Here is a 24,867-nt window from a genome sequence, read left to right as displayed (position 1 = left end):
CTTATGTGAAGCACACAGGGGTTAATGTGAGGGACATGATGGGGTTAACTGCTATTAATATGAGGCACATGGAGTTACTAAAACTGAATGAATAACCCCAAATGCCGTACAGGCAGAGTAACCTATGTGTGTTTTTTACTTTCACTTTACCTCAGAGCTCCCCTCAGCTCCTTCTCTTGTGTGCAGGATGTAATGGCAGGAGCCTTGTACTGTAGAGCGATAAGCTCCGCCCCCTTGGATCTCCTCATCCCTCTCATTGGTGGGCAGAGAAGGGAACACTCTCTTTATCAATATCTGCAGGTTGCCGACCCCTGTATTAGCTGCTGCTGCAGCTGCACATCCCGACATATACCTTCTCTATATTAAAGGGGCTCTATCACTGGGAAAAGTCATTTGTAACTAATCACATCCTTGCATAGGCTTTAGAAATGCTACTTCACATTTACCTTTAGTATGTAGATTCTGTAGACTGCATCAGTGGTTTCTGAATAAGTCCGTTTTTATTCATATGCTAATAAGCTTCCAGCCAGCTTAGGAAGTTCCCAGCAGCCTCCTCTCTCCTATTATCTCCTATGTGTGTGAGGCAAACAGGAAGCTGAGTCATCATCAGCAGCAGCAGTCTCCCATAGAAAACAATAGGAGAGGTGTGCACGATGTATCGTGCACCCATCTAATTAGCATATGAATAAAAATTGACTTATTCAGAAACCTCTGAGGCAATCTACATACTAAAGGTAGGTGTGGAATAGACTGTCTAAAGGCTATGCAAAGATGTGATTAGTTAAAAATGACTTTTCCTAGTGATAGAGCCCCTTTAGGGCTAGTTCACACGTGAACTGCCCGCGCGGGTTTTGACACAGAGAGAGACGCGGCGAGCCGCGTCTCTCTCTTGTCAAAACCCGCCCGCCGTGACCATTGCGGTCGCGGCTTTCACCTCCGCTGTCGGCTCAAATGAATGAGCCAACATGGAGGGTGCGGAAGTCGGGCGGCGCAGCCCACGTGGCTTCCGCCTGAAGAAAGAGCATGTCGCTTCTTTTCTCCACTAGCAGCAGCCCGCCGCTAGCGGAGAAAAGAAGCCCGGCGGTCTCCATAGACCACCATTATAAGGGGAGGTTTTGGACGCGAAATCCGCTGTCAAAAACCTCCCCTTATACTCACGTGTGAACTAGCCCTTAATAGGGAAAGTATTCCACTGCCAGGGGGCCCCTGTATGTGCAAGGGCCCTGGGCAATTGCCCAGTTTTCCCCCCCACCCCCCAATGCTGGCCCTGGCAGAAAGTCACATCCAGCCCTCTGACTGCTTCTATCCAGCCCGCATAGCTAGTGGAAGGTTTTTGAAGGACCTGTGATTATGTCATCACAGCCTATCACCAGGATAGGTTATGACTGGTTAGTGGGCGGAGTCACACAGGAGTATGTGCTTACTGCAAGCTGCCGGCAATGCAGGCTGCTGGATGATAGAGAGACAGCATGTGTGAGCAAGAGGGGGGAACTAGGGGCAGATGTAGGGGGGCAGTTACACTGAATGCACATGGAGGGGGGACGTTAAACTAGGGGGAAGATGTTCAAGGACCTGGGATGATGTCATCACAGCCTATCACCAGGATAGGCTATGACTCGTTAGTGGGCAAAGCCACACAGGACTATGTGCTTACTGCAAGCTGCCGGAAATGGGGGCTGCTGGGTGATAAAGAGAGAAGAGACAGCATGTGTGAGTAAGAGGGGGGAACTAGGGGCAGATGTAGGGGGGCAGGTAAACTGAATGCACATGGAGAGGGGACATTAAACTGGGGCAGCTGGAGGAGGATATTAAATCATGGGGATAGATGGAGGGGGACATGTCTGCCTCTAGTTGCCCCCAGTTTAATGCCCCCTCTAGTTTCTACTGGGGCACCAAGAGAGGGACTTAATACTGTGAGACATTTGGAGGAAAACATTATAATGTGGGGGTGTATAATGTAAGGGTTCATTCACACGGGGGCGGTGGGGGCGGATTTCGACACAGAGAGTGACGCGGGAGCCGCGTCACTCTCGGGTCAAAACCCACCTGCCACAACCATCGCAGTCGCGGCTTTCCCCTCCGTAGCCGGCTCAAATGAATGAGCCGAGATCGGAGGCCGCTGCCGCTAAGCGGAAGCCGCGGCTCAGCGCACCACGGCTTCCGCCTGAAGAAAGGTCATGTCGCTTCTTTTTTTCTGCTAGCAGAAAAAAAAATGCAATCTACATAGGCCACTATTGTAAAGGGGCGGATTTTGAAGCGAAATCTGCAGTCAAAATCCTCCCTTTTGTTCACGTGTGAACTAGCCCTAAGGGTGACTGTAGGAGGATTTTACTTTGTGGGGCACATGGAAAAATGATTGAGAATGGGCGGAGTCAGCGGAGAAGTGGGTGGAGCTAAATTTGCCACTGTGCGCATGGCCCTCTAGAACCGTTACAATTTCTCATGTAGCCCTAAGGGAAAATTAATTGCCCACCCCTGGTCTATGGGGTCTGTGTGCTTACACTGCACACCGCTTGCTAATGCATTTGGTAGTCCGTTCAGGGTTTGTCCCCATGTGCACTCTTCAAATGGATTACCTAACACAGATGTGAACCAGGCCTTATACATATACCATATATACTCACACATATACATTATTATAGCACATATAATCACACATATACATTTAAATACCATATATAAGTCATATTTATATACTTATATGAATGTATGAATACTATATATACTCACATATATACATACACTCACACATACACATTATTATAGCATTCTGTATATACTCACACATACCTGTATACAAACATACAGTACTCACACAGTATACTGTACAATACACATACTTTACACAAATGTACACATATATACATTTTAATATTAAATATACATATTTTACCAAAAGAATAAACTCACATTTGCCAGAAGTGAAGCATCGCAGCAGACTGCTCCTGTCCCTACACGCTACGATGTTAGGGATGAGGCAATAGTTTATGAGGAAGTCCGGGCAGCCCGGACAGGACTTCATAAGTAAGCAGCGATAGCGGCCGCAGATAAGTGAAGAAAGCGGCCATTAGTTGATGCTGAAGTTGCACATGGAGTCCACCGATATATACTTTCCCTGTATATTGGGAGGACACAGTGGTGTAACTAGGAACAGCAGGGCCCCGTGGCGAACTTTTGACATGGCCCCCCCCAGACCGACGCCCGCATGGGCCCCGAAATCCCCCCCCGCAATCCTGCACTCTTTATTATGCCCCATAGCGGCCCCTGTACACAGTATTATGCCCCATGGTGGCCCCTGCAAACAGTATTATGCCACATAGTGGCCCCTGTACACACTATTATGTCCCACTGTGGACACCCATGAACAATTATTATACTCAGGGGTCTTTGCAGACCCCAGAGTATAATAATCAGAGACTGAAGGGGGGCACCAACATAAAAAAACAATGTTACTTATCCCCGGCTTTGCTGCAGTCCTCGGTGGTGTTGGCCAACTTCAATGAAGTCCGGGATGTCACATGACCCGGGACGCAGGCCCACGTCATGTGATGTCAGGGAGAGTCACAGAAGTAGGCCTGAACCTGGCCAGAGAGGTAAGTAACATGTTTTTTTTTATGTTGCCTTACCTCCTCTGGAGCTCTGATCATTATACTTGGGGGTCTGAAAAGACCCCCGAGTATAATAATGATGTTTGTGGGGCCCGTGGCGTCACTTACTGACCCCAGCCACTGCCAGGATCAGTAAGTAAATAGGGTCAGTTACCGGCTGGAGTAACTCCAGCTGGTAACGGCCTATTAAGAAAAGAAAAGAAAAAAAAAAAAAACGCAGTGGTAGCGGCTGTCACTGGGCCCCTAATGTCCCGGGCAGTGTGGTAGCCGCTACCACTGCTACCCTGGTAGTTATGCCACTGGGAGGACACTATGTACAGCTTCAGCATCATCAAATGGGGGCCCCTGTGTGTTGAGGCAAATGCATTGGTCAGGTGCCTCTGACCAATCCCGATTGGGCCCCTGATCAATGAATCTGCATTGGTAAAATGAGGACTTTCAGTTGGGGCTCAGGGCCCACCAGTGGGCCAGTCTGACCCTGCATTGGGACACTTATACACTACTAGGTGAAAGTTTACAATGTGTTTGCCTGTCTATAAGCTTGGATAGTTTTTACTGAGATATTCGCACAAACAGTATCCGTCATAAATACACCACACGATGATATACTGTATAAGTCTTGGTCTAATATACAGCTTGGGGCCAGATAGTTTCTGGAGCAATATACTTCATGTTCATCCTAAAAGAGGGACTTTTATGGAGCCAAGAGGGATTTAGTTCAAAGGTCCACACTGCAAAAATAACAAAAATAAAATAAATTAATTGATTAAAAAAAAATGTCATTTATAAAGACTGGTCAACAGGGGTTAATCAACATTCTCTCAATAAAGTTTATAATTTTTGAACACAGCATCACGTGATAAGATGAAAAAACTTTATTGACAAGCGTCTTCAGCACTACGTTATAATTTGTCTTTGATTCCGTCTGTTGAAGTCTACCTAGGCAGCCATGTTTCTGTAGCCCGCCTTAGTACCGCTGTCCTTGAGGTCGGGGATGCCAGAGCAGAGACATGAGTGCTTCGTTACAGATCGTTCTCTAGTGACAGTGTCCTTGATCACGTGACGCGTGGGGAAGTGTGCGGGTTTGCGCAAGCGCAGTTGTGCGGCCGCCTTCTGCCCCGGTATCTGGCTGCTGTGTGATGGCTGAGGCGCAGGACTCTCTGTGGGGGCTGGTGGAAGAGTTTGTGTCAGGACAGCAGGATAGTAAGGTGGCGGAGGTGGCGACAGGTAGGAGATGGAGCTTCTCCGTGCGTGAGGACATTGCTGTTAGTCCTGATGGGAGATGTGACCTGAGGCTGCAGATCTGTGCAACATGTGACTGCCTCACTATGTCCATGCACAGTGACAGGAGGAAGTTACATACATGTACTGGCAGCTGTGCACACACGTCTGCTAACATCGTGCTGTGTAGTTACCATTTAAAGGAATTGTCCATGCATGTCTCTATTTAAAGGGATTGTCCATATTTGCCCCAATCCAACATGAATGTCTATGTTTACCACCATAGGGATTGTCCATGTTTACCCTGCATTATATGTGTCCCATGTAAATATTTGTAGGTCTCTATTGTATAGTGAAAAGTTCTGTAACTTTCTCATGTACTTTGTATCAATTCTTCATTTGCAACATCCTTTCATGTTGTTGGGGAAATAAGACATAATAATAAGACTGGTGAAGACAGCCAAGTACAGTGCTCCATTTCAGGCCTAAGACCCCTAAAAGGTGAATGGAGGGGACACATGGGACCCCTGTTCTGGCAATTGAGGGGGTGCAGTAGATGGTAGATAATTTGTTATAACCAGAAGACCCCTTTAAGAGACCCACTTGCTGAATCTTTAGGGTCCTTAAAGGGGTATTCCCATCAAAATAAGTTGTCTCTTATCCAAAGGATATTTGCAGATCAGTGGGGGTTGACATCTCAGACCCCCACTGATCAGGAGAATGGGTGATTTTCGTCCCCTGCTCTGAGTGAAGCTGTGATCGGGTGGCACCCACACTGCTGCATTCATTTCTATAGGATAGCTTGCTTTGATGGGAAAACCCCTTTAAGGTCTGGTGAGCAGACATCTTAAAATGATGAGAAAAAGAATCATAAAGTTGTATAATGTTATATATTGTTTGTGTCATGGACCCCTTTTATAAATAATGACCATAGGGAACTCCAGTGTTAGGAAGTGGTGTTATAAGCGTGGTCCCGTATCCTGGCAGCCGAGGCGTGTTTATATGGAAATCCCAGTAATATGAGATAAGATAAGTGATATCTGCGGTGTATTGAGCTGTGCGGGTTTCCTGTATGTCTCTGTTTATATCAATTGGACAAGTTCACAGTAATAATTCATTTCCTGCACAACGGAAAAAACTATTTGCAGCCACTAAGTGGTTAATAAAGAGTAAGCGCTCAACTTCTGGGCATGGTGTCAACCCTGTGTTACAAAAAGGCCATACGTTTATGACGCCGTGGCTGTGCTTGCACCTCATACAGTCGTAATATTTCTGACACCCTGCTGCAATAGCTGAGATAAGGGGTAACTTGGACCCTGGCCATTTAAAGGGGCTGTCCAGGATTGTTAAATGGAAAACTGGAAAACACAAGGGGGTGCCGGGTAAGAAAAAATTATGGGGAGACTCCCCAGTCCTAAGACATCCATTGTGGCATTGTATCTCCTGTTGCATCCCATGTCTGCACTGGCCGTTACAGTAGTGAGGTGACCCAGGTGAATCATTGGCCTCTGTGGTCCCCTGCAGGGAACCAGTGATATATTAGCAGTGACATCACTGGTACCCTAAATGTGACTGCTAAGGCCAGTGATTGGGCGTACCCGTCAACTGAGATACCTTACTTACTGGTCAGTGCGGGTACAATATGATATGGGAGACCCAAGACCACACAGAGGGCTGTGGACAGGTGATCCTCACAATGAAGAGACCCTGCAACTGAATATTTCCTGCAATGCACCCCCGGGCACCTGGCTGTTTAGGAAACAGTGTACACATGAATCACTATACACACGTCTGGCTGCACTGACCCATTTGTAAGTCCTCCGGAGTAGTAATCGCCATTTGACGTCTCTGGAGCCGCACGTGGCTCAGTAACTGTAATAAAACGGGCACAGGAGGGCAACGCGGTTGTTTGATCTGCTACTACAAAGCGAAGATACAAGTGATACCAGTGCGAGGATTAATCTGCTGGACATAGTGCGCCCAGTGCATGCGGCAACTAAAGTCCTAAAATCTGATAATTCAGGATCATATCACAAAAATGCAATTACCATTTTTATAAGGCATTATGGCCGGAGGAGGATTACACTTTCATTTTATGCCTACGTTTCACAATGTAGATAAAGTGCGGCTGTAAATGGTGTCGCTGAGGGGTTTTGGTTTTTGCAGATTGAAAAGTTTGCTGTAGTTTGTAGCTTGTAAATAAGGTTATTACAGGAGTGCGCTACTAGCAATGCAGCCGGTGGACTACAACTCCCATCATGCCATGCCATGGACTACAACTCCCGCAGCCAGTTAGATCACCGCAGACCTGTTATAGATACCGCCACGACTCTAGGGTCTGTTTTGAATTTCCAGGTATCATAGGTGAGGTTTGTTCATAGGGTAATAAGTTGCATTTAGGCCTAAAGGGACGTCCTGACGTTCCTGCATTGGGAAATTCTGTAACAGCAAAGAAACCACTGCGCATATGTTGCATGTTATTGCTGTAGGTTTATCTCTGCATTTCAGTCCGTTTGTTTGGCTTTATTCACATGACAGTAAAAAAACGGCCGTGTAATGGCCTAGTTAAAACCCGTGAAGGTTCCGCCATGATGTCTTCCCTATAATGCGACAAATAGTGCCATAGGCGGTGCTTTTTTCACACCAAAAATTACAAAATTACAGAAACGTCCTCCATAGAGATAAGTGCTCCACCTGAAGACATACATGGCGAATATTACTCATCCTTTTTTTCCCGGGTAACCGCTCTTTTAGCTGTCCGGCTCTGTGTCGTTCAGGTCTCATGGCGGATTCGAATGATGGAGAGACCGGTGCAGATGTGAACCTATCCTTAAATCCATGGGGGCAGTCCATGATGGAGAGTAGCATACGCCAATCAATATGGCAGGGCAGTACATATGGACAATGTCACTTGTTAGAGGTCATACTGGGCATTCACTGGGGCAATGGTGCAACTTTTTGTTTTACTTACACAAAACTTGCATCCAAATGTCAAAACTGGATTTCACTGATTTCTTGTAAATTTGGTCAAGTCACGAAATTGCGATTTATAGTAAATAATTGACCTTGGCATCAGAGAGAATACCCGTCCAGGGCCTGCCTCTATATGTAGCTCTAGCTTCCTGTGTGAAGTCTCATGTGTGACACCCGGGTAGTTTACATGTCAGAGGCCTCTCTGCAAACAGATCATTTGCCTGAACAAACGCAGAGTCCTGTAAATGCCATACCGCCTGGTATCCAGTCTGCTAACTGCTGATGAATAAGCGCCGCACTCTGCTTATCACTTGGCTCATGGATCTGCCCTACCAGCCGCACCTAAGTGATAAAACTCCGCACAGGGCCAGACTGTGAAAACTGCAGAAAATATTGCATTAAAATTCTGTAACAAATTCTTGCTTTCTCTCGATATGGGGGCGCTGGAGATGAGCAGCCACTGTGTATTGCATTTGACACCTATAAGCGAAGATTGCTTTCACGTAGCGGTGTAGGTTTCTTGGCAACAAACAGGAGCGTAAACCCATCTACAGACCTTATGTGAGCCATATGGTGCCTGTATAGAAAGCAAACCTGCATAATACATGACAGATGTATAAAACATGGCAAACTTGTAGACACGCAACACTAGCCCATGTATTGCTGCCATATCGGCAAACAGATCTTGGTGGTGAACTAATAGTCTATGTATATTGGAGAGATGCAGAACTATGGATTATATAGGGTTATGTCTCAGCTTCTATATATTATATAGGTATCCTTTATATGCTGGGCTTGTTTGTGACTTTGCTGTCTGTTTCTCTTGCAGGTGTGAAGGATGGGGCATTCACGGTGTTGCAGGTGGTGGAAGCCCTTGGGTAAGACCTGCTCGGAGTATATTATATATCCTTGATAATGGGTTATAGGAATAATGGATGATGGGGAAGGAGGGACGGTCCACTCATTATGTCTGAATCCTCAAAAAAATCACACTAGGAGCTGGAGATACAAGTCTGGGTTGTCCTGTATTCAGCTGGAACAGGTGCGGTATCTGACACTTTGTTGTCCTCTGATGACGGCCATTGCGGTGTTCGTAGGAAAGTCTAATATACTTTCCAGAAATGGAAATCTGCATTGATTTGCAATGTGGTCTCACCTGCTCCCCCTCCTACTGCTCTATGTACATATCAGAGTATTTCCAGCTTTTTATCCCCCCCCCCCCTCCCCAGTCCCCTGCATTGTCATCCACTGTACAAAAAATGTAGGAATTACAGCTTGGACACTGTTCACATTGCCAGGGTACATGCATTGCCTAGCCGTAGGGCTCTGTCCAACTTCAGGCCAGCATAGTATAGAGTAGTATTGAAGTAATTTTTAGCAACAGTTTATAGTGTCAGACCTGGGATCCCCACCGATTAGTTGATATATGCACCGCGTATAGAGCCGATGACTTCCAGCTGTATACTGTGCAGATATCAGTTGATAGTCGGGGTGTCACTGATCTGATATTGATGACTTATTCTAAGGACAGGCCATCAGTATTGAGTCTTGGATAACCCCTTTGGAATTAACGTCTCCAATGGTGAAACGTATTCATTGCTATTTTTTTTTTTTTGTCCAGGTCCTGTCTGGCAAACCCTGAACCCAGAACCAGAGGACGAGGCGTACAGCTCCTGTCCCAGGTCTTACTACAGTGTTATGCCAACCTGAAAGATAAAGAAGGTATTTGGAGTCTGATTCATCCCTCCTCAGTCAGGACACATTGTAATTTGCAGGGATGATTCCTCTGCGTTACAGCAGATGCTTGGATTGATATAAAAGCCATTATGTTCCTGTGTAATTGTCTGGTAATGGGCACGTCCAGATGTTTTTAATCGCTGCGCTGGGCTCGCTGGTATGGATTCTGCTCATTGTGCACTGGCATCAGGACAATAGCCCAGGAAGCAGAGAGTGAGCGCAGCAAAAATAGCCGAAAAAGAGCTGAATATGAAATTAATAAGATGAAACACAGCGGCGGCCTGTGTGATGTGGACGGCCTAATGATCTGACATATGCCTGAGTCACAGAACGGCAGAAGAGCTGAAAGCTGCTAACTATTAAAACCATTCCAGATACAGTCATGGGTTACGCCGTGATAATGTGAAATCATTTCAGGTTGATTCAGGGAGATTTCTATTAAAGATTCTACAACTTCTGCCTATAGTTTCCATTAAAAAATCGACTACCGTTTTGTGTTTACAGCTCTGGATACAGACTACAGACAAGCTCTGTGTAGTCTGATCTTGCAGTCCTGTTACTCCATTACCCTTGCTCACCATGTAAAGATGTACTTACCTTTTTAAGTTATATAAGCTCCTTGACACATACCCTGCTTCCATTTTGTTGCCTAATTCTCATCCCAGTCATATATGGCATGTCCACAGCAATGTCCACTTGTGGGATCTGCACCATGCACCCAATGTCTATTAAGGCCTTGGTCATGGTGATTGTGCACCTATAGAAATGTACACCCATAGAAGCAAATGGAGGGCCCCTACATGTGTGTCTTCTATCCATTCTCTCCGCGTACAGGACCTGTTGTGACCGGGACCAGAGGACCCCATTCTGGAGATAGATTCGGGTCCCATCATTTGAAACATTCATGGTGTGTCCTGTGGACTTGACATCACCTTTGTGATGTGAAAAGCCCCTGTGATGTGTTTGCCTTCCAGTACTCTAGGAAAGATGGGTGACCTTTGTGGTGGGAGCTGTAATGCTTGAATGTAACTCACTTGTTCTGTCTGTTTTTTAATAGTGGAAGTCTTAGTTGTGTTCTATGAAAACAGACTGAAGGATCACCATGTCCTTATACCCTATGTCCTCCAAGGACTCAAGGCGCTGGTGAGTCTGCTTGTATAGCATCTTCTTTCCATGCCTGCCAAGCACTTGGCTTAGGTAAACTTCTTAAGGGGATGTTCCCTCAGAACAGATAATAAGGGTCTTATCAGTGGAGGTCTTGTACCTTGTACTGGTGGAAGTCTTGTACTTGTACCCCACCTGTAATAATAATGTATCCCTCCGGTGTATGAGCATGCCTACTGCCTCTACATTCATCTCTATGGGACTAATGGAGCTAACTCTCAGCAATTTCCAGTCCCATAAAGTTGTGATGAGCAGCAGCGTACCTGCCTGACCGCTGGAGCAGAATATACAGTCCTCAGCTGACCATAAAATTTACTCCGATAAGTTTTGCCCTTTTTTAAACCCGATCCCTGAATTATTGAGACGGAACATGACACCTTCTATGTCCTGATAGATCATATGATTAGTTTTTGATCTACATATTTAAGCCCATGTTTTCTTTGTAGAGCATGTCTGTGGTGTTTCCTCCCGGACGAGCAGTGTCGGTGCTGAAATCCATATTCCAGGAAGTCCACGTTCAGGTGAATATCTACCTCTCTGCCACCATTGACTTGTACAATGTCTTACTCCTGAGTGTTTGACGCTTTCTTCCTTGTCTTATAGTCTTTAATGCAGCTCGATCGTCATACCGGGTACATGATCATCACCAATTTCATGAACAACCGGGAAGAAGGTACAAACATACAATTCTATATTATGTTTGATCATGGGATCAAAATACATGCAATGCCGTACAAACATTCACTGGTTTCGCAGTGTCGCTGGAGGGATGGGCCACATTTTCTTAGGTTTTCCTCCATATACTGTCTGCATGGTTGCAAACGTGTGGATCCCATTGACTGTACTCCTTGACACAATGCAGTGCCCATGTGGATCCCATTCACAGTACTCCTTGACACAATGCAATGCATGGGGCCTTTTTGGCATGATGGCTTGAACAGGGCTGAGGTGCAGCATCGGACACTTCAAGTTTATTCTTGCTATGCAGTGCATACATTGTTTTATATATGTCTGAGGTTTTATTATTGCGCTGGCCGCTGAACCATTTAACTATTTCATCGCAGAGCTGAAGAGTCTCGGAGCGGATTTCACATTTGGGTTTATTCAAGTCATGGATGGAGAAAAGGATCCGAGGAACCTCCTGGTGGCCTTTCAGATTGTGCAGAACATCATTACGAAGAACTATGCTCTTGGTAAGTGGTTTACCCATAGATGCCACAGTGGAGTGGTTACAAGTAGATCCTCTCTGGCCTGATGTGGACACCTACTGGATTCACGCCAGGTCAGGAGCGTTAGGGTTGCATCACATTTACTTACTCTCCTTTAAGGAGATACAATTGCTGGTCAGTCGTGGGTTAACATGAAGGATTTATTACTGTAGTTAACAATTACCACCATATAAAGTCAATTAGCTGTGACCTTATCATCACATGAGCAGAGAGACAGCTGATAATGGTGTTTGAGTTTCCTGATTGTATTTGTAGCCTACACAGGCGCTCAGTGTTTCCTTACCAAATAACAGGTACATATGTAACCTACTACCCAGGTGCAAATCTTTAAAAGATTCTTTAAATGGGATTTTAAATGCGTTATTATGTCGTTAATGGGGCTAATAAATTACACGGATTGAATTCAATTTCATATGTGTAATACTTCATTTGTCCTGCAGGGGCACTGTAGGAAAATGGAACATAAGATACTGAGTTCTCTCAGATTATAATTGATCTGTGGGAGTACAAGCAGTAGGATGTCATGCCAGCTTATCGGCAGGGTACCCGTCTAATAGACGGGGTATCATCACTATTCATACGCATTATTAGGCCATATGGACGTCCTAGGGGAATTGGACTCATCCATGAGCCAGAATGGGGGTCCTATACTGTAGGTTGTAGTTCCCCCTTTAAATGATTGTACTATTCTTATTTTAATGGTTTATGAACATGTTTTTTTCCTTTTTCTAGGTCCATTCGTAGAGGAGTTATTTGAAGTGACGTCCTGTTATTTCCCCATTGATTTTAACCCTGTAAGTGTTCGCCTCTGCTTTATGACTTCATTTATTTGACCACCACGTTGCTTTTGGTTTCCCGTCACTTATTTTGTTCTTTTATAGCCGGCCAATGATCCACATGGGATTACTAGAGAGGATCTGATACTAAGCCTCCGAGCTGTGCTGGCCTCTACTCCACGTTTTGCCGAGGTGAATCCTTGTAGTTTTTATATTACGTCACAATGTAATGTAATGAATGGAACTATATATCCCAGCAGGTTTTTGTGTCTCGAGCTTAGAGGACCTTTCACCACCTCCAACAAGTCCAGCAGTTGGCACTTTTTAATAGACGTCCCTCCACTGAATTTAACACAGCCCCCACTGTTCCTGAGCAATCAGTGCTGTTAATTTTGGTGCCTGATATACTATTTTGACTCTATATTGTCAAGAGGGTGGTGCCAGACAGGAGAAGACAAGGAATGTGATTCTGAGAGCTGACACTGGCCGCCTCTGATTGGAGCTCTGAGTCACGCCCCCCTGCCTGACACCGCCCACCTGACATTTCAGAACTTAAAGGGGTATTCCCATAACTCTTGTTCTGCAGCCTGCAGGTTCTGTGCTCTCTTCACTTCCTGGATTTCTTGGCACATTGGTGGGCGGGGTTTCACTTGCTCTGCTATCTGCTATGCATTACCACAGTATGAAGCTGATGTGGAAACTGAAGTAGCAGAGCTGGATTTGAGTCAGCTTGCATTACATACAGAAGAAACTGACTCCTTATCTCAGCCCTTATCAGCCAAATTCAATTAAACCGGCTGATAAGTGGAAAAGTTGAAGATAGACAGCACAGTAATCCCGCCCCTCCCCTATCTGAGGAGCTCCATTGCTTGTCAGCCCCTCCCTCCCCCCCTGAGAGCAGGCAGCTACATCACTTGGGAAATGAGCAGATAGAAGAGCAGATAGCCATAGAAACGCAGTGTCAACAATGAAGTGAATAAATTAAGATAGCGGCCAGACAAAGCAGTTTTGATAAACAATGTATTTATGTATGTTAGGAAAAGTCTTAAATCCACATAAACTAGCAGTATAGATAGGATCCTTGTTATGGGACAACCCCTTTAAATATCACATCAGGCACCAAAACTAACTGCACTTATTGTTTGGGAATGGTTGGAGCTAGAGAGCAAATTTTAAGTGTGTTGGAATCAGTGGAGTGGTGACTATTAACAGATGCTAAGAACTGGAATTGGTGGTTAGTTTCTACTATAAATTTGCAATGTTTTAACATGTTTGAGTTATATATATATTTTTTTTTTACATTTTTTATTATATTTTTAGATGTATTATATTTTATGTTCTATATAAATACTGATCTCAGTACTAATGGACACGTCTCTATGTTTTACAGTTTCTACTTCCACTGCTGATTGAGAAAATGGACTCTGACATACAAAGTGCCAAAGTGGATGCACTGCAGACATTGGTGAGTATAGATCGGAAAACCTGATGTCTTAAAGTGGACCTCCAATTATAACCTCCCCCCCCCTCCCCCTAAAAAAAAAAAAAAAAAACTTTCCATAAATGAATAGTGCTGGTGAGTGTAAGAAAGTTTATAAGAAGAAATCTGTTTCCTTTTCCTTTTATCAGGCTGAGTTAGTTTTTACATAGATGTCTATGGAGAGAGGAGGAGGCTGCTGGAAATGAACCCAAATAAGTGTGGCTGCCAAACTCTGCTGCACTGTGAGGGGCTCTTCTAACTCTGCTATAGATTCCAGGATAATGCTCTATCAATGCGCAAAATAAGGCAATAATGAATGAGCCTTCCCGCTCCATAGACTTCTGTGTGAGAGGCTGAAGACAGGTATAGATTCTATAGAGAAATTGTAGGGTACTAACCTAACTACAATACATGTTCAGACCCCCAATTATACAATGTACAGGGCCGCTATGATCTCTGCAGTTCACATGACTCTCTCCTGTTTCTTTGCCCATGTATGTGTCAGTCTTTACTGTAGCTCTGTCATTCATGGTCACCCTCTTACCATGTTTTTATATATCTGACTTTGGTTACAGACTGCTGCATGTGCGGTTTATGAACAGAAAGAACTGAAGGAGTTTCTGTCAGGCCTCTGGTCCTCCATCCGTAGAGAGGTTTGTGTTTGTTTTTGCTTCTTTTTGGATGTTTTTTGCCTAATATGTGCTCTATGATAGATTGGGGATTATCATTGGTCTACTTTTCTTAGGTATTTCAGACTGCGAGTGATAAGGTTGAAGCCGAGGGCCTGGCCGCACTCCATGCCCTGTCCGCCTGCCTCTCCCGCTCTGTCCTAGGTCCAGACTCTGAAGATTTATTAGACATTTTCTTAACCAATATCTTGCGAGGTAAGAATGTCGGATGCCGAAAAGGATTGTTTTACAGTGACCATTCATGCCGTGGATACTTGTAATGTGCTCTGTGTTCACAGACTGCAGGCATCATTTATGTGAGCCCGATATGAAGCTAGTGTGGCCCAGCGCTAAACTGTTACAGGCCGCCGCTGGGGCCTCCTCCCGGGCTTGTCGGAAAGTGACTGCTAATGTCCTGCCGCTGCTTCTGGATCAGTACAACCAGCATGCACAGGTAGGGGGCCTCACTCTTGGCATCTGTCTATACTGTATGTGTTTGACCACCTGCTTGTAAAACACCTTAAGCAAGTAAGTTATAAGGTCACGCCATATTGCATAGAAATGCCAAAGCTGTGTAGGAAAAGGCATTGCAACTAACATTTTGGGCAGGTCATCAATACGTAATTGGTGAGGGTCTAACAACTGGGAACCCCACAGATCAGCTGGTTGAAGGGCATGCTGCATTCGGGTGAGTGCTGCAGCCTTTTTACTGTATACCAAACACATTGCTTGGTATTGGCAACTCAGCCCCATTCACTTGAATAGGACTGAGCTGCTGCTGTACCATGTGACTGATGAACGTGATACCATTGATAAGAATGGAGTAGCGGTTATGCAAGCACACTGTAGGGTTTTGGGTACCTAAAACCTCCTGATCACTGGAGGACCCAGTCTTGGGGCCGCCAGCAATCAGTCACTTATCTCTTATACATAGGAAGGGGAATAAGTGTCCGTATTGGCACAACCCCTTTAACAAGAGCTGTAGCCCCTTCTTTCTGAGGACAGTTGAGGTTTTGGGCACCCCACACCAGTTACAAAGTAATGTCATATCCTATGCCATTACTACCTTACAAAAATGAGAGGGAATTCTTCAGATCTGTTTCCCAGAGGATGAGCTGTGGTGTCAGACTTTGGTTTTAATTTCTATTTATCAATTTTTCTGGAGGTAGGTGCTCATCCGTACGTGATCTGTCAGGGTCCGACATCCAGACCCAGCACAGATCAGCTGCTGCAGCAGTTTCCAGGTTCTTGCAGCGCTGCTCTTATTCGAGTATTAATGCATTTGCAGAATTGCAACAGTAGTCCCAATAGCAGCAGCCCTGACCGTTCACTAGCAGCTTCAGGCACCTAGAATTTGCTACAATAGCTGATCTATGCAGGTCCAGGTGTCGATTACCCACATCACATACAGATGACCTTTCCTGTGGATAGGATAGAAAATCAATTTCGGTGTGTAAAATCCTTTAAGACTGTCCTGTATTAGGAGCAAACTCATTCTAACCCCTTCTTGTGCCCTACTTTCAGAGCAGCCATCGCAGGACAATACTGGAGATGACACTGGGATTCCTCAAGCTGCAAAGCAAGTGGCTTGAAGAAGAAGGTAACAAGTCCATCCTACATTGGTAATTTAGAATATTTCTTCTTGACTACAGCCAGCTTGGTTTGGATGTATACACCTAGTATACTTATGGATAACCTATTACTCCTGCTAGGAAGCTCCCTGCACTTTTTCTTTGTTTTATGCTATGATTTCTCATATAGCCGTCCTTCATATGCAGTGAAATGAATCGTAACTTTGCTTTGTCTTTGCAGATGGTAATGGCCTGGCCAGTTTCAAAGAGCCCTTGTGCAGCATGGTGTTCTCCGCAGTAACTGACCCCAGCACACAGCTCCACCAAGTAGCAGTAAAAGCCCTCACGGTGTTGGCCACACACCCAGGTATCTATTTTATGTTTTAGTACTATTGCTGTTGTGTTATTAAAGGGGTTTCCCAACGATAACAACTTACCACCTACACATAGGAACGGTGATAAGTGTCCCAGCGATCACCAGAATGGGGGTCCTATATGTTTACCACTCCATTCTAGGTCTATGGGACAGACAATACGGTGCATTCTTTCCTATACAGGTTGAATGGAGTGGTAGTCTTCATGCACAACCATTGCTTTGTTCAAATAGGGGATACTGTTCTTGTGAATTTTGGAGTCTGAGACGTTACCCCCAGCGATCAGACACTTATCTATCATATTATTGTGGGACGATCCTTTTAAGGCGCTCTTCGTATGAACAGTAAAAGTCACTGTATTGATTATCGTACTATACATAAGTTATTTAATCCTTTAAGACTAGAGAGCATCTTACAGCTTCTTCTGACTTCATATGTGACTCCGCAGAAGTTGTCTTTGCCATCTAGATGCTCTTGTTTGGCTGTAGTATCGGTGTTTGCTCCCTGATTTATTGCTGTTCCTCTTTTTGATAGGTTTCTTGACCTCTGGTGACATTGATCTAGTCGTTGATCACTTGACCCGGCTTATCGTGGAGGAAACAGATTCTCATAGCTGGTATTTTTGTCTTTTACCTTTTACATAAGGAGGGCGGGGACAGGATTGCATTTCTTGACTTAAGAAACCCCCTCATTATGAAATCTGGGTTAATAGGAAGTCCAGACTTGTCACACAGAAATAGGTTGGGCAAACTAGACAACCCCCTTTTAAAGGGATTGTTCAAGGGCCCTCATTCACTCACTTCCTCCAGGGTTTTTTTTTGTCCTTGATGCTGTACCTGGGGGTTCTGGACTGTAGCTGTACTGTAAGGCCAGCTTTAACCCTTGCAGCTTCCAAGATGTGATCTGCTTATGTGTTGCAGCCAGACGGCCATTGAGTCTTCAGGATCATTAGCCAAAGTTCATCCTGCAGTGTTTATCAGTCGGATGGTTCCTCAGCTCTGTTCTAGGCTACAGACAGGTAAGTGAATCGTCTTTTTGTGCTACAGAGGGCAATGTCAAGGGTTTTTCCGGCCCAAAGAATGTATATGTGTTAAAATTTTTAATTGGTGGTGATAGTGGGGTCTGCAAGTGACCCTATACTGTTTCTCAAAACTGCAGTGCCCCAACTTCAAGTAATAAGACTCAAGTGATTTTGCTCCAGTTGTCTTGATGGGAATTTGCATGCATGTCTAATAACCAATAGGGTTTTCCAGGGTTTTCTGGATCCTCAGCATTTCTCATACTGATGACCTATCCACAAGATCAGTCATCGGTGTCTTATCGGACACCCAGACCCTACTGCATCTGAGCACTGGAGGTTATAGAGATGGACAGAGCCAGAAGCAGCTCCACTTATATTCAAGTAATAGGACGGGAAAACCCCTTTAGAGCCAGAAGTGTATTAGTTGGCCATTGTTGAGCATCAATAGTGATCTGGAGACATGATTTGGGTGCATTAGGTTTCCTCAGTGTGTTTATCTTCTCTGCAGTCATTACAGCAGTAATATGTATTCCCTTTACTTACATCACTTGTTTTATAGTGCCTACGGAGAGCCCAGGCAGCACTATACCCCAGCACACGGTGTGGCAGCGCTGTCATGAAGCTTTAGCTGCAGTGTCTACACATCACAGTATTGTTCAAGAGACTGTGCCAATACTACTAGATTACGTCCGACAAACACAAAAAGGTATCTACAGTTCTCCTTGTGATAATACTGACTGCGCTACCGCCTTATGTAACAGTTAACCCCTCAAATACTACCCTCTGTGCTATCCTGTTGTATGTATTATGTACTTCTATATTATCCCAGGAGAAATAAATGCTGAAGATGTGGTCGCTGTGTGCAAGAGCCTTCATCATATCGCAGTACTGTGCCAAGAAAACGCGCAGTCTCTCTGTTACTATCACCAGAAAGTGGTGCCCTGTCTGCTGTCCCTGACTGTGCAGGCTGCAATGCAAGGTAATGTTAGTGACAGGCGTGTGTACGGTGCACTCGTGTGTTTTACAGCTACATAGTGCAGAGAGTCACCAACTAGTCATTGGAATGATTTGGGAATACATCAACACCTTGGCTTCATACTCTGTGTGTTCATGCTTCTCATCCTACTTGTGTACATTGTGACATTGAGGAGCACTGACACAGGCAGAGAAGGGGTACAAGGTGTTTTCATCATGTACAGGATTTGGTCTCTTAGATTGATTGTCCTGGGCACTGCCCCCAATACTTTTGGCTTTGCCGACAGCTTCTCTTCTGTCCCGTCTTGTGTCACCACTACAGTCTCCTCTCCATAGGAATATATAATGTATACATATATTTGGTTTATATATATTTTTTGCTCTGACTTATAATGTATTGTCTTCTTTAGACAGGGGGAGCTCAGCAGATCGTCACGTCCTCCTCCAAGACAGTGTCCTTACCGCCATGGTCCCATTAGTCATTGCTTCCACCACACACCTCAGCCCTGAGTGAGTACTTGTCTAGTGATAGGGCTGTGATGCTTCTCCATGTTATTGGGCTCTTCCTCATTTCCTGTACTGGTCTCTCTTTTAGGTTATTGTCTTCAAGTGTTTCTCAGATCATAAACCTGTTCCTAGATGGGGACGTTTCCATTCTTACTGAAAATACCTTCACCTCCACGTTCCTTCCTTTCCAGGTAATAGCAGGTGGTTGGGTGTGATATATTTGGCTTTTGTGCAATGTCTACTGGAATCTGTTGCCTTCAGTTTGACCAGTTGCAGTTGTTCCTTAGTAGAAGACTGCAGAGAGTAGCTGAGCTCTGAGGAGCAACAGTAGAAGGCTTTAAGGCAGGCAGCAAATTTCAGCAGGGCTGAGCCTATAATTCTCAAGCATATGTCCCATAGTTCAGATACAAGCAAGATGATTCCTTATAAAACAGAAATTCCTGTTGGACTTGAGAGGTGCCAGATTAGAAAATATTCTGGATTGTCAGATGATTTATCATAGAATCTGCTGCTAACCATTCGAATGGGGGAGTGGGAAGGGGTTAAAGGGGCTCTATCAGCAAAATTATGTTAATCTTATCTATCGTGCACGGTGGGCGGGCATTCAGGGTCCGACGTCATCTTCAGCCACTCCTCCTCTTCCAGCGATGTCCTTGGGTCCCGTCTTCCTCCGGCGCTCGCGAACTGCCATTGATAAGAAATGGTGTATGCGCAGTAGCATGCAAGAAAACCCCTTTATAGAAATTCTGCATGAACATTTAAGCTACAACTAATATCTCTTGGGTAATTTTCTTTTTGCTTCCAGATTGATGGACCTGCAGCCCCTCAGAGCCGCCTAGTTGCACTACTCATGGCCTACGTATGCTCATTGCCAAGAAATGTGAGTATAAGTAATAGGCAAAACTTCTGTATGCAAAATCGGTAACAAGATGTCCCCTCCTACCATGTACCTTTATAATACCAGACGTCTCCTTGTAGTTTGCAATGCACTGGGCACCAGACATGCAGCCAAAAATGCTGTTACAGATATGACATTGATATACTGTTGTCTTGCATATCCTCCGTGTTGGATTATCTGTGTGCATGTGCCTGGACGGCATATGGATGACATCTGTGTGCAGCCCGTGATCCATTCAATTCATATAATGAGCCCAGGCCACAAAACGGACGGGTGTAGGACCTGTTCTGAGTGTTGCCCCAGGCTCACTGCTGCATACATAGGTGCATGTATGCGGCCATCAAAGATAAGTGGGTTAGAGTGCTAGCCATGAAAGTTGTGGATATCACACAGACCATTCACAGTTGTGTGCATAGTGTCTTATTCTATTCTTATTCTATCTGCAGGTGGAGATCCCACATCTGAGCCGCTTGTTGCAGGATTTGCTGTCGCTGAGCCTTGCCGGGTGCTGTGCATTTGCCTTCACATCTGCTGCAAAATGTTTTGCTGGTCTTGTAAATAAATGTCCTGCAGGTCAGTGAATGTCCCACTTTTTTAATAGTGGTTCTTTAATATAGACATATGAAAATTGTTCACTATCAAATCTTCTTAAAGGGGTCCTCTTCTGTTTATAAGGGTACTTTAACCATAAGATTACATAGTGTCCGCCTGCTGGAACCCCCAGCGATCTGTAATCTGTGGAAAAACCTGGTGGTACGTATTCGGTCTCCCTGCAGCTCCTCCACAGGAGAAATTGGGTATTACACAGTGTCCATTGACAACAGTGGGTTGTCTGTGTAACGCTGGAAGAACAAGTCCTCCAGAGAACAAGGGGCGCTCTTTATAACCACTCTTTACTCCATGATGAAGATGCTGAACAGGGGGATCCCTATTTATTTACTGAAAACCTCTTCATAGGATATTAGAAAAGGGGGTTTTCTAATCCGGAGAACTCCTTTAATACATGATGATGTGCCCAGTGAAGACGATTACCTTGACAATAAAGTTAATTGTGGGGAAAAAATTTTTTAAACTGTATGGCTCTTTGCACTTTAGGGAAGCAGCTCGATGGTATCCTACAGAGTGCATCTCACAAGATGGAGTCAGGACTGCACGATGAAAGCAAAAGAACTCAGGCTGTCACGCTACTTGCTTGGGTGAGAATGACAATTGATACTGCTTTATTAAAGATAGAAATATCGAAGTGTATTTACTAGGGTTGCAGTATGTTTCAAATTCTCGATGCTGTCTGCTAGAGATGACCGAGTACTATTCCAAACGGTAGTTTCGAATAGCACGCTCCCATAGGAATGTATGGGAGCGGCCGGGGCTGGCGTCCTGCTGCGTAATCCCCTGCGCGCAGGCCGCTCCCATTCTTTCCTATGGGAGCATGCTATCCAAAACTACTGTTTCGAATAGTGCTCGCTTATCTCTACTGTCTGCCCTTTCACCCGCTGTCAGGACTCCTTACAACAGTGCAGGGACTCCTTCATAGCAAAGACCTCACTCCCCATATATTTAGCATATATTCTTCTTATCACCTCTGCTCTGGGTCTCAGGCCCTTCTGTAAATGGGAGGATTTTCTCAGACTTGAAACCTCCTGTCTTGAACTACTCCAATGCCAGTTGAAGTTGGGTTTCTTTCTAAGACACATGGGGCTGAACCATTCACTTCTTCTGTCTAGCCCATGAAGCATAATAACCAGTAAGAATATGTATCCATCTTATAGATCATTTCACAGCTAAACACATATCTTGTTTCTATCCAGGTAACCAAAGCTTTGATACTACGGTACCACCCCATGAACGGGCAACTCACTAACAAGGTGAATATAGTGGTCATGTAATGTACATTATTGACAAATACTAGAATTGTTTGAGGGTCTCTGAGCTAGAACCTTCTGTCTAAGGACATTAAATGGATTGTCTGGTCCCCTGTTGGTTTTCGATACAGATAACCCTGACATTATTATGGCTATACGTAGATCAGAGCCTGGTCCCGGCTGTAGCCGCTTTCTCTTTGCTTTAATGGATATGTTGGGTTCTTTCGTAGATGATCGGTTTGTTGTCTGACAGAGATCTTGGACCACTGGCAGCAGACTTATTCTCTCTTCTGGTCTCCGATTCTCCCGACATCCTTAACAAAACTTGTCACGCCGATGTCCGCATCATGTTCCGCCAGAGATTCTTCACAGAGAATGTCCCCAAACTGGTGCAAGGCTTCCATGCTGCTAGTGAAGGTAATGTGTATGTTGTGCTCCGCTAGTGGAGGTACAGTGTACATGGTGTGCTGCTAGTGGTGAAATATATCATGGCAGATCATGTAAGAAAGGAGCTGCTCATGCTTACAAGTTTGTGTTTTGTTTTGCATATTTTCTTAATACAGATGATAAACCCAATTACTTAAAAGCCTTGTCCCACGTACTGAACTGTCTGCCAAAGCAAGTCCTTATCACAGAACTCCCATCAGTGAGTATATGCACTTATATATGATATGAAGTTCCCCAGGATTATGCCTTGATGGTCTGGCCTTGTAATAGATTTTTGGACACACCTATTGAGGACATAGCTGTGCTCTGTACTGAACGGAAGGGGCCTAATTCTATATTGATGCCCATAGACTATGTACAACTCTGACAGTCTCATGGCTCTTTATATTCCTCTCCCGTATAGCTCATCTCTCTGCTGCTAGAAGCTTTATCCTGCCCTGACAACATCGTCCAGCTCTCCACACTGACCTGCTTGGAGCCGCTACTTCTAGATGCTGCTGAAATCTTGAATGTTCATATAGATACCCTCATCTCAAAGCTTGTCTGTCTGACCACCAGCCGCAGCATGGTAGGACTAATGTTCATCTTCTCTTAGTATTTTAAGAATTGTACGATGGTTATGTGTAGTGTGTGACAGCCTATTTGGTGGTTATTAAACCATGTCATGTCCATAAATGCCCAGTATATTCACTTCTTTTGGTGGTGTCACCTGTTGTGACTCTTCCTACACCTTGATTTATACAAGAGTATATAACAATTTGGATAACTCATTCACATCCTACATACATATATATATATATATATATATATATATATATATATATATATATATATTTTTTCTGTCTCCATTCTTGTTTTTGCAGGCGGTGAGGATTACAGCTCTGAAGTGTATGCTGGGCCTTACCAAGCTCCCTTTGCCTATGGTAACTATACTTGCATCTTATCACATACGGCTTATTTTAATGCTATGTCTTACCGCTGTAAATATGCGTCTGTGAATGTCTTCCTGACTTGTCTTCCCAGCTCCTGCCTTACAAGCAACAAGTGATCCGTGCCTTAGCTAAACCACTAGACGATAAGAAGAGACTAGTTAGGAAAGAGGCTGTTGAGGCCCGATGCCAGTGGTAAGTAAAGACATTTAGTTTTTCCATATTTTATACCCTTTTTATGTTAAAGGAAGTGTAAAAATAACAATTACAAAATTGTTGCGGGAAGTCTTTAAAGGAACTGTCCATCAGCTTTCCATTGTGTTGCTGAGATTTAGGGGCCCATTCCAGCCATCCCTTGGTTCCTTTATTGAAAAAGGGTTTTAAAATGATTAATAATCTAAAATTGGGTCCATCAGGAATGACACCCACCGCCATCATTGAGCAGCTGATACATAGAACAGGAAGCAGACAGCACTGTTCTCTCTCTAGTGGTCAGGATGGGTTACTGCATGTCTCCTATTCGTTTGAAGTTATTAAATATAGAAGCAGAAGACTGGATGGTTCCATGGATGGACCCTAAACTGGCTGTTAAATGGTTAAATTTACCATTTTTTTTTTTTTTTAGAAGGCTACTTGTGTATAAGATGTACCATTTTGTTTTTGTCTGTTTCTAGGTTCCTGATTGGAAGCCCCGGTAGCTGAGACTCCTTCTGATGACAGATATTTGCACGGAGACAATCTAACCAGGATGCCACTTATTACTGACCTATAGATCATCACCTCTCCAGTGCCATCTTGTTTAGCCATGACTGACAACCAGAAGACTTTGCTTATATTTTTTTCCTGCATTCCAGACTTACAGCTGCACTTGAATAACATTAGCACAAGTTTACAATAGGAGATAACCTGGCCTGTGAAATCTATACGGGACGTTAGCAAGTGCAAGAAGGTGGACCTTGGTGGAACAGCGATATTCCCTCCTCACTAACAGTAAGCAGAGATCGTATCTCAAGCTTGACTGTAGCCTTAGAGATTGATGGCGGCTCGAGAACCCTCTGCCGTGACATCATTGATAACATCACTAAATCCTAATCCAAACCTAAAACATTAGACTGCACCCAGTACGGCGTAATACAGCAACTCGCTCGTAAATTATTTTGCACATATGTAATGGATTTTTTTTTTTGCATTTTAACATAGAGTATGTTATAGCTGTTGTGTTCCTATGTGAGCAAATATATATAGAGAGAAATATACATGGACTTCTACAGGTTTCCGAAAACTTTTCTGGTAGGTGAATAAGGCCCATTTCCAAAAATCTGCATTAAGTTTACATTAAATAAATAAAGCCGCTATGTTCAATCTACTTGTCCAGGGCATTACATTTTCTCCAGGACGATTTATAATTTTGCAAATATTCTCTTAAG

The 24,867-nt window shown here is 44.3% G+C and overlaps 1 protein-coding gene across 1 annotated transcript; it reads left to right on the top strand.

Moving 5' to 3' along the window:
- Positions 1-4,683: 4,683 nt before the first annotated feature.
- Positions 4,684-24,802, top strand: MMS19 (MMS19 cytosolic iron-sulfur assembly component). Its single transcript, XM_075257860.1, has 31 exons — positions 4,684-4,835; positions 8,632-8,680; positions 9,424-9,524; positions 10,597-10,682; positions 11,150-11,224; positions 11,307-11,376; positions 11,768-11,896; positions 12,665-12,726; positions 12,814-12,900; positions 14,099-14,173; positions 14,764-14,841; positions 14,934-15,072; positions 15,156-15,310; positions 16,381-16,456; positions 16,669-16,794; positions 17,336-17,417; positions 17,722-17,819; positions 18,382-18,528; positions 18,652-18,801; positions 19,208-19,307; positions 19,393-19,495; positions 20,110-20,184; positions 20,649-20,775; positions 21,298-21,398; positions 22,011-22,067; positions 22,295-22,481; positions 22,628-22,710; positions 22,915-23,079; positions 23,375-23,434; positions 23,535-23,635; positions 24,115-24,802. The coding sequence occupies exons 1-31, from the start codon at positions 4,748-4,750 to the stop codon at positions 24,140-24,142; spliced, it is 3,060 nt and encodes a 1,019-aa protein (XP_075113961.1). The 5' UTR covers positions 4,684-4,747; the 3' UTR covers positions 24,143-24,802.
- Positions 24,803-24,867: the final 65 nt, after the last annotated feature.

The sequence above is a fragment of the Leptodactylus fuscus genome, chromosome 10, assembly GCF_031893055.1.
Source record: "Leptodactylus fuscus isolate aLepFus1 chromosome 10, aLepFus1.hap2, whole genome shotgun sequence".
Lineage (NCBI taxonomy): Eukaryota > Metazoa > Chordata > Amphibia > Anura > Leptodactylidae > Leptodactylus > Leptodactylus fuscus.
Note: the sequence above shows the minus strand (reverse complement) of the source record. Positions and strands in the feature narration are given on the sequence as shown.

Bases quoted from the DNA above. Each gene is read 5' to 3' on its own strand.
- MMS19 (XM_075257860.1), top strand. From the start codon at position 4,748: ATGGCTGAGGCGCAGGACTCTCTGTGGGGGCTGGTGGAAGAGTTTGTG. The intron at 11,897-12,664 runs GTAAGTGGTTTA...TCCTTTTTCTAG, and splicing joins TACGAAGAACTATGCTCTTG to GTCCATTCGTAGAGGAGTTA. The intron at 23,636-24,114 runs GTAAGTAAAGAC...GTCTGTTTCTAG, and splicing joins GTTGAGGCCCGATGCCAGTG to GTTCCTGATTGGAAGCCCCG.